The following is a 9,793-nucleotide window of genomic DNA, read 5'->3' as shown; positions in this document are numbered from 1 at the left end:
CGCCACCGCTTCCTTCTTCACCTCTTCCTTATTCCTTTTCAAAATATCTCAATTTTCTCTTCTTCCTCTTCACCTCTTCCTCACTCCTTTTCAAAATATCTCAATTTTATTACCTGCCTTCTTCCTCTTCATGCATCTCTCTGCTTCTTTCTTATTCCTTTTCAAAATATCTCAATTTTTTATACCTGCCTTCTTCCTCCACCTCCTCAGACCTCTCTTCTTCCTCCAATGGCTCCGAATATGTCAGAGCTGTAAGCATTCAGGCAGGTCTAAAATAGCATTTCTTGGTTTTAGCAATTGAATAGGTCTAATATCCGAAATTGACACTTATTGGTTTTAGCAACTTTCAATCAAGCCAATAATTACTGACCACGCTAACATTCCAGTTTGATATAGTAAGATTACAGACTTGAAGCAATTCCATTAATTACTGAACTAAAATGAAGTTTGCCAACTCCTTCAGGATCAAAATACTCGAGTAGAGATTGCAAATTGTAAAAGCAATTGAGTTCGATGGAACCACTAAACTCTGCTGGCAAAGGCAAGATCAAAGATAATGTTCTGGGCTATCATGAATCTTAACCAGTGGTTGTCTGGGACTTGTTGAGGATGACACCCTCATACTTGACCTGGAACCACTTCATTGCGTCCTCCTTGGTAACCCTATGCTGAATTCCTACACGTGACTTGCATCGGCGACGACGAGCTACCCGGTAACCTGCGCATTCCAAGACCACAAAGAAATCCATCCCGTAGATACCGGTCGAGGGATCATACCTGCAAAATTAACATGGGGGATTTAACAAAGCAACTACAACCAAGACTTTTGAGTGGTGAGAAAATGTCAAACGAATGCTATCAATATGAGGTAAAGTAGAAGCCTTCAAACAAGCAAATAAGTTTGATTAATAACTAATCTAACTTCATTAATGGGAAAAGAAGACTATGGAGTTACTAGTTTTAAGGAACTCTTAATCTATCAAGGAATATAGCTAAATCTAGATCAATCTATAAGTTGAGCTGAGGTTGATATAAATAACTAGCAAATTATAAATTGTTGTTGCCCTTTGATACACAACTGCTACCTTGCACTTTCAGATATGACTACATTCCTATATTCGGACTTCTCCTTGGGCCAGTATGCCAGTTAAAGCTCCTGATAATGGTTAAGTAAAACTGTGGCGGAAAAAGGGCCAGTAAAGCTGCATTAAGCCGACCGGGCATTGGCTTGGCATGAGGGAGATGCAGATGGTGGCAGTTGTTCAGCTGAATGGTAAGTCTTACCATTTGGTATCAGAGTATCCCCAGTTCTCATTTTTCTTCCACGATAAGACCTTAGGGTCATATCAATTGGTATCAGAGCGACGATAAGACCTTAGGGTCATATCAATTGGTATCAGAACGACGATAAGACTTTAGGGTCTTACCATTTGGTACCAGAGCGACGATAAGACTTTACGGTCTTATCATTTGGTATCAGAGCGACAATAAGACTTTAGGGTCTTATCAGTCAAATTCTTCCATGCTTGCTCCCACCCTCCCTCCTTTCCTCCTTTTTGATACCTCAGCCACTATCACTTGGAACTCGAGTCACAACTTCCACACCAACACAATCCCTCCTGCACCACCATCTGTACGCCATCCTACTTCCAATTCTGTCACCACCAATTTGTCTTCAACTGCCTGACCACCTTCCTAACTTGTCATCCACCTTCCACCATCTTCGATGCTTACCATCCATCAAGCGTTGGAACAAGCCATTCACAAAGCAATCGTGGGCTGAGTCCAAAGTTGTGAGCCAAGTTGCTTAGGTTCTATGTTAAAGATAATGCCTTTACCTTACAGAAGTATAGGCAATTAACAACATTAAAAACTTTGAGAAAACTAAACCAAGAAGACATAAAAATTATAAAATTTAAAAATTAACCCAACAGTACCAATACCATATTAACTCTTCCCAATAAGTCTAATGCAAGTCAAACTTAAAGCAACTTCATGCAGTACATAAATGAAAAACATGATCCCAAACGTAAAGCCATCAGATTTATAAATTCCTTATGATGTAAATCAAATTAATACCATAAAATCTTGACTATTAAATTGAAACAGCACATAAGTATCCCAATCACTTTTATTAACATTGTCTAAAATGGATAAAATAGTTGTTGCAGCCACTCAAAGCAATATTTGCAAACAAACTAATAGCTCATTTGGCAAAACAGAAATAATCCTATTTATGTAACATTTTTCACAGAAAAATATTCCTGTAATCCTAAAAGAAAATTCCGAAAAAAAGTAATAAAAAAATCAGATATTAAATCTTTACCAAATCAGCAACCAGAGATATTATGCCATAGCTCATCTTAAACACGCTAACACAGTTTTAATACCAGGAGATACAAAATGTTATCCAACTCAATCCAAATATTAGGACTTTTGACAGGCAAGCACTAGATTTCACAGCCTTAACAGCTTATTTTGGTTCAAAGAAACATCAAAATTACTCAAAATAAAAAAAATAGGAATATATACTTAAAAAAGAAATCTCTACCCAACACAATAAAACAAAACCATACAAAATTGGTATTGACTGCATAATATAGTCCTAAACTATACGATCTCATCCCACGCAATTAGATATAAATTTATGAACCCTATCAACCAAGCTAGCAGAATAATGCATTTCCTTGAGTGGACAAAGTGGTCGGTTACGAACGTACAGAAAGCAAGTGAGCAGAAGCAACGGGTTAATTCGAGCTTACTTGATTCCAAGATCGATATGCTCCTGTATACCAAAACCAAAACAGCCAGTATCGCTGAAGTTTCTCCTCAGCAGCTCGTACTCCTTCACCTTCAGTCCACTCTCCAGGAGCTGCATCGCCTTGTCACCCCTGACCGTGACATAACAAGCAATCTTTTCGTTACGCCTGATCCCAAAGGACCTCACAGTGTATCGTGCTGCAGGGACGTCAATAACGTCAAGAATCATGAACAAGACCGAAACTTGGAGCCATCTACTGCTAGAAACTGGTAGAAAGAAAATACTAACCCTTTGAGAACACCGGTGTCTGCCCGCTTAGCTGCTCCAAGACCTGCATACAAGAGGAACATAGTTCATATATAGAACTTCCGATGCAAAATGCAAGTAAACAGTATCGAAGTCGCCTCCTTTAGGCCGCTCCAAGAAATCTAAAATCGAGGAGGATGCACAATCTCTACATCAGTAGATGACCGGATCAAGGTACTCGGTGAACTAAACACTACAGTGGCAAATATCAAGGACGGCTGGGAAAATATCGGACCAAAGATTCAATACCTTGGCGGCCCTTGTGAGGCGGTCACCGCTCTCACCGACGGAGATGTTAAGGACGAGCTTCTGGACCTTGATCTCCCTCATCGGGTTCGACAGCTTCTTCTCGGAAGCCTGCGAAGAAGAAAAGGGGCAGCGGCGCCATTAGCGAACGGATAAGGAGAAGGGAAGTGGGGGAAGGTGGAACCGAAGGTATCGACCATGGCGGGAGATCGGCGAGGGTCGGAAGGCAAGTTTGGAGTCTCGTCTCGGGCAGAGTAGCGATGGGGAGGGGAGGAAAGCCTAAATGGAGTCCCAACAGCCAATCCTGATCGTCAATTTTAGGGTTTCCAGTCGAAATAAAAAGACGAGATTGCCCCTTCAAGTAAAAACAAAACTCTAATAAACGAAAAATAATATTAAGCAATAAATTGACATAAAAATTTGCTATAAAATTGCGCTTCGTTGGCTGCCTCCCAATTTAGAGCGGCAAATCCCGTCGCTTCTCCTCTTGCTTCGAGTTGAGGTCTCCATCAGTGGGCTTCTTTGCCCTACCAATCCTCGGAAACGAAAGAGTCGGAGCCTCTTCTGCGTCCCATGACCTAAATCATTGCCTTCAAGACCCATGAGAAGAAGCTCCACTTTGATGAACTGAGGAGAAGAGGATCGATTCTGGCACTGTGATGCTGTGGCTTTTCGATATGGGTAATCTAAATGAGGCCATTGGGTTAATGCGTGAATTAAAAAGTTCCAGCTTTGATTGCCAAGTCCATTGCTCTGTGTCCAAATCTATAGCTTTTTTGAGATCAAAGCTTATATTCATGTTGGTTTGATATGGTAGAAGGTGGAAAGCTGTTTGATGAGTTTGCTTCGGAAGGGAGACTGTTTCTGTGAAATCTATCGTTGATAGAAGGTAGGAGAATCTCACTGTTGCCAATGCGTTCGTGTACATGTATGCAAAATGTGGGAGTATGCCAGGAGCTTGGAAAGTGTTTGTTGAAATGGGAAGAAGGATATCATCTCATTCAATACATTGATTGGAGGTTATTCAGAAAGTGATATGCCCAGTGAAGCACACATGACGTTTGTTTAAATGCAGCTTTGATTGAGACCTGATTTGGTGACCATTTTGTGCATCCTTCCTGCTGTGGCCATGCCTAAGTATTACAGTCAGGTAAGTTAGTAAATGGTTATGTTAGCAGATACGTATGTGTTAGATCGTGATATCGGTGTCTTTTCCTGGGTGGAAGGTGCGCTCAACCCAGTCCATGGTCCGATTCTCAGCACGGCGTTGGTCCTGGACGATTGATGATGAAGACCCTCAAGGCTGAACCACCTTCATTCCTACAATAGGACCTTCCTTGGTACAAGGTTCCACGTTCAAGTTAGGAAATCTGAGTATGTGTAGTTGTGAGATAGAAGAACCCATGCGCTATAGCAACAGGCCCTTTTGTAGTCGGGGTCCCTGACTTGCAGTTAGGGAAAATATTCTCCCGATCATAAAATATTTGAGTATTTCCATTCCGATTTTTGATGTGGTTTATCATTGTCTTTTCTACCAAGCTGATGTCCACTCGAGAAGTTCTGATTGAGGACCAATATGTCCTCTATCAGTATGTCAAATGCTGTCCATTATTGATTGTGGTGAATGTTGTATGATAGGATCAACAAAATTTTATATTGCTCGCATGAAATCTATGTGACATATAGCCACGTTATTGCTTGCATGAGTGTTGTGTATTTGATGGGGTCAGCAAAAGTATATATTGCTTGCACCACCTTAGTTCTGTATTCTGATCATTCCACACAGTTCTTTGACTCAAAGCATTCTCCTGGCTGTCAATCCGCTGACATGTGGGCAAACCCCTCCATGATACCAACCATCCAGTTACTTGGATGGTGGTGACACGAAAGCTGTAATTTCTGCTTGTGTTTCTACAGCTCAAGCAATTTGGATTTGAATCTGAAGTAGGTCTTAATGTTGAATCTTTTGATATTCTTTAATACTAGACACTTGGGGAACTCGAAATAGACATTTAAGTTGGCATTCTTCTACTTATCAAGCTCTCAGGATGTTATTGCTCGGAAATGCTTAGAGATTCTTCTGATACTGCCATCAGAGATGCAGATTGCCATGATCCCTTATAGTGTCTGGATTTGCTGAATCCGAATCACAAAGAAGTGCTATGTAAAAGATTTGGTGGCCCAAGAAATGTATCAACACTTGTGAGGTAATTCACCTAGATGCTGTGTTCTGCTGGAATCGACAATCAGCTAATGTTTAGTTTGCTTTTCTTTCAAGCAGGAACAATCCAATTGTGTTCCCTCATGATTGAAGGCTTAGATAGATGGAAGGAATGGATCATCAAATCGGTGTTTGGCCCATGCAACTGCCATCTTGTCTTGAAGAAAAAGGTTAATCTGCTACTTTGATGATGCTGGTAAATTTGGTGAGAGTATAGCTCCATCAAGTGCAATAGGAAACATGAGACTAGATGTTCCAAAGCTGGACTTTTCATTTTTGAAGTCTCTAATTGTTTCCAGGAAAAAGAAGCTTGTAACAGATTTACATGTAGAATTGGACACCTTTGTGGGTTTTTGTTTATCAAAGTGAACAATTTGTATCAACACTTCTTTTTTCTTAAATATATCCTGTGTTTTAGTGCTAATTAGTTGTTGGCTACTTCACCTGAAACAAAGGATATGCTGTAATACTGATAGCATAGATCATCAGCAGCTGTTTGATTGTCTAATAGGTTATATAACAGACAAGAAGAATGTATCACATTGGATATTACAAAAGCTATGAAGATTTAACAGTGCAGTGCAAGTGGCATAGCAATGAATTCAATTCAGCTGCCTATAGATATGTGTTCTCTGTGGATTCGTGTTCTTTCAACTTGTTTGGATGAGCTTTACAACCTATCATTGGTCAGGACAACTTGAGAATTATGACCCATGATGTGGCCTGACCCTGTACAGAATGCCTGAAGGGATCCTCTAGCCTCAATGGTGAGTCTTTGTGGAGTTCAAAAACTACAAGAAGCTGTTTCAATCAAGAGAAAACGATATAGCCAAGCAACTGGAAGTGGATGTCTTTTTCAGATGATGCGGTCCTCTAGGGTTTTGCATTTGCGGTGTTTCCTTGTCTTTCTCTGAATTTATATCAAATTCTTTTTATCGGAATTGAGGAATTAAAGAGTCAAGTTTAAGTTTTTACTTTACCGTTTGTTTTGCTATTGCTATGGGAAAAATTACTTTGGGCAAACAATCATATTATGTTATTAGCAAATAAATTAAGCTATAAATTATATCATTAGACTTGTGTTGCATTATGTAATCTATATATGTCAATTGTGAAGAGTTTATCCATGTCCTTTTCTTCCATCACTCAATTAATTGATTTAAAGTATTCAGGGATCTTATCCAAGACCTTGCACCCTCAAAGTTGGTGAAATTGACAGGAGCTGAAACACTACTACTCCATTATTCCATGCATCTTTTGAGGTAGCTCTCAAATCTGGTCATTGTCCCCCAAAAATTGGTCAGTTTTGGATGGTAATGCAATAATACAATGTTCTTCCTCAATTATCTCCATGCAAACAAGTCAACTTGCCTTCCATACACCTCCTTGATTGACACTATATATATATATATATATATATATATATATATAGAAAGATTTAACATTGGCCATGGACAACATAACCTAAAAGGAATGGGCCATCGGGAAAGTATAATTATGCATGGACTACAAGTTGAACAAATGACCTAAATATATGTTGAAATATTAAAAGGGAAAAAAATGGTTATCTAATTAAAAGAATCTTTTAAGAGTTGCAATCCAAATCGGAAGACGTGTTATGAAACGTCGACGGGTGACGATCGATGACAGCACAGCTTTATTCCCTTTCTTATATCATCATCTTTCTTTACAGAGATAGAGATCCAATTCTGCACTTAAAAGAAAGTGAGGGAGAACCACTAATAATTGATTCCAGCATGTAATCATACTCTGTAGCAAACGGATACCCTAAAAGGAATAGAGATCAAGTCCTCACACTGGTTGGCACAAAGATAGAGAGAGATAGATAGAGAGAGATGGAGAAAGAGAGAGAGAGAGAGAGAGAGAAACCAGGAATAATTGGTGGTGTTCCTTCATCGATCATATCCTGCAGCAAGACCAGAGCAGAAATCAAACTCATTCCCTGAGAAGAAGCCAAAGAATTTGAAGCCATGGATGAAAAGAATGTGCTTTTCCTACAACCTCTATTTCTCTTTCTGGGTTGGGAGTGTTCGTTGTCAAATAGTAAGCGATCCAAAGTCATCTTCCACCTCTCTCAGTGGTTTGGTGCATCAGATTAGCATCACAGGGAAGAGTCCCATTTGCCCATAAAGTTCATATTTTTTTTCTTTGGGAAGCCATTTAGTGTCTGTTAATCATGTTGGAAAAATATCAAAATATAAACTTTTTTTTATTTAGAAAATTAATAAATAGTTATTAAAGGATAAAAAGCGAAGACACATAAATAGTATCTATCTTAAGGTAAAATTAAAAATTGATCAAAATTTTTAAGATTCGATCGATCGACTTCTTTAATGAATTAAACAATAAAATTCAACTATGTTTCATTTAGAACCATCTTTATAGAGAGTAAAATAAGTATTCCACCAAGAGTTAAGAGTGTTCAATAATAAAAATATAAGAGGAAGGATTTTGATTCTTTGTTCAACTGCAAAAAAAAATAAAAATAAAAAACCTTGCTTATAAAACATAAAAAAAAAGTCCTAGAAAGTAGGGTATCGAAGCAAAGTAGATTTAATTTGTAGTGAGATTTATGTCACATCCAATCCTGTGGAAGATCTCGAATTTATATTTTTTTTACGTGTTCTTTCTCGGGAATTTAGTATCAGTCCAAATTATTGCCTTCGACTCGATCTCCCTCCTCGTATTTAAATCTCCTCCACCTGCAATGCCTCTCTCTCCCTCCATAAAGGTTCCCCTAGTCCATGACATGGATCTCAACACCAAGCTGGTGGTGGTGTTCGCCCTTCTCCTTCTCATGCTCCCGGCGGTCCGCTCGGCGAGGACACACACAGCATTAGCCGTGGCCAGAAAGCGCGTCCCTCCCTCCGGGCCGAGCAACAAGGGGCACGGCGCGCCGAGGAGGTCCTCCGCCCGCCATCTGCTGCGCCTGCACTCCCATGAACTCCATGTCGGCATTGGAGTGGACGTGAGAGAGCTGAGAGTTGCGTCAGCTGACGCTTAGTGCTCCGCTCTGTTTCATGTGTGATATAAGCTTAGAGTAGTCGTAGATGGAAGTGAGAAGCATGCGAGTTATAAGGGCTTCCTCATAAGCCAAAGATGGTGAAGAAACCGGTGAGATTAACAAGTCTTGTTTGTTCTTATAATGCACCCAATTCTTTTTAGTTTGTGAAGGTTTTATCTGATCTTGATTTCAAAGAAGACAAATAAAAATTTTCTGTAATGTTTTTCGTTCCAAAAAGACCACAACTATATTACTTCCAAATATATTCCAAGTCCGCTAACCAATTATTACGATAGTTCTATCAGTTTTAACATCCACTTAGGCCTTAATTAATTAGGAATACTAGTCAGGGATTAATACATGTTTGCTATTTTTAATACCCTAAATAAGATATTATTATCTTAACATCCTTCTTCTCAGTCAGCTTTCACCAAATGTTGATCGGTGGGTCATATCCATCACTCCCTAATTAATTTATATTAAAAAACATATTATTTTCATCTTTTCTTTCACCCTCTTCAAAAGATTAACTAAAAAGAAAACCCCAAGAACACCTAAATTGTTTTCTCACATTTTGTTCCTTCACCAAAATCTAGCTATACATGAGATGAGATGTTCATCGCAATAAGTTTTAATTTGCTAGAGACTCATATTCCTACCTAAATCCTTTGTCATAATTCACATCCTAAGTCATTATAGGACTCTAAAAATAGCAATTACTTTCTAACAGGATAGTTGGAATACTAAGAAGGAAAGCAAAAAAAGAATTATCTTGTTCAACTAATTTTCAAGTTATTGTTGATCATCATCTCATCCACCATCCATGATTCTAAGCTATGATTTATGAGAATTAACAGCAAACATATATATGCATATTAACAGAACCAACATATTGATAAGCAAATTAGACATGATCTTTGCATATTGATATGCAGCAGCTCAAATGCACTACACTGAACACATGTTTCCTATGGTTAAGATTTCAGGGAGTCATCATCTCACAGAAACAGCACAGGAGGCTAACAAACAGAGGGAAAGAGAGAGAGAGAGAGAGAGAGAGAGAGAGAGAGAGAGAGAGAGAGAGAGAAACAATGTTTTCCTCTTTTGCTTTATGATGCAAAAGCATTGCTGTGAGTATCACAAAAAAGCCATTTTTTTCCTTTCTTTTAATGTTAGATTATGATTGATGATGGACTGATACCTAAACAATGATACTGATTATTTATAAGCCATC

General features: G+C 38.8%; 1 protein-coding gene and 1 long non-coding RNA gene across 3 annotated transcripts; one reads left to right on the top strand and one right to left on the bottom strand.

Annotated features, from left to right (window-relative positions):
• Positions 1 to 350: 350 nt before the first annotated feature.
• On the bottom strand, positions 351 to 3,642 carry LOC135615288 (large ribosomal subunit protein uL5-like). The gene is made up of 5 exons (XM_065113579.1): positions 3,511 to 3,642; positions 3,317 to 3,424; positions 3,050 to 3,092; positions 2,763 to 2,958; positions 351 to 777 (listed from the first exon to the last, which is right to left on the bottom strand). The coding sequence occupies exons 1-5, from the start codon at positions 3,511 to 3,513 to the stop codon at positions 579 to 581; spliced, it is 549 nt and encodes a 182-aa protein (XP_064969651.1). The 5' UTR covers positions 3,514 to 3,642; the 3' UTR covers positions 351 to 578.
• An 86-nt stretch (positions 3,643 to 3,728) lies between these two features.
• On the top strand, positions 3,729 to 5,958 carry LOC135615290 (uncharacterized). Of its 2 annotated transcripts, XR_010487953.1 has the most exons (3): positions 3,732 to 4,463; positions 4,540 to 5,520; positions 5,595 to 5,958. It is a non-coding gene; the product is annotated as an uncharacterized LOC135615290 (long non-coding RNA). The 2 variants fall into 2 exon arrangements; XR_010487952.1 differs by having other exon boundaries at positions 3,729 to 5,520.
• Positions 5,959 to 9,793: the final 3,835 nt, after the last annotated feature.

Source organism: Musa acuminata, chromosome BXJ2-6, assembly GCF_036884655.1.
Source record: "Musa acuminata AAA Group cultivar baxijiao chromosome BXJ2-6, Cavendish_Baxijiao_AAA, whole genome shotgun sequence".
Classification (NCBI taxonomy): Eukaryota; Viridiplantae; Streptophyta; class Magnoliopsida; order Zingiberales; family Musaceae; genus Musa; species Musa acuminata.
This window is presented reverse-complemented; position numbering and strand designations above follow the sequence as displayed.

What these genes read in the sequence shown, in the direction of transcription:
- LOC135615288 (XM_065113579.1), bottom strand. An exon ending in GCCTCACAAGGGCCGCCAAG is followed by an intron (nt 3,093 to 3,316) that starts GTATTGAATCTT and finishes TCTTGTATGCAG; the next exon opens with GTCTTGGAGCAGCTAAGCGG. An exon ending in CATATCGATCTTGGAATCAA is followed by an intron (nt 778 to 2,762) that starts GTAAGCTCGAAT and finishes TTAATTTTGCAG; the next exon opens with GTATGATCCCTCGACCGGTA.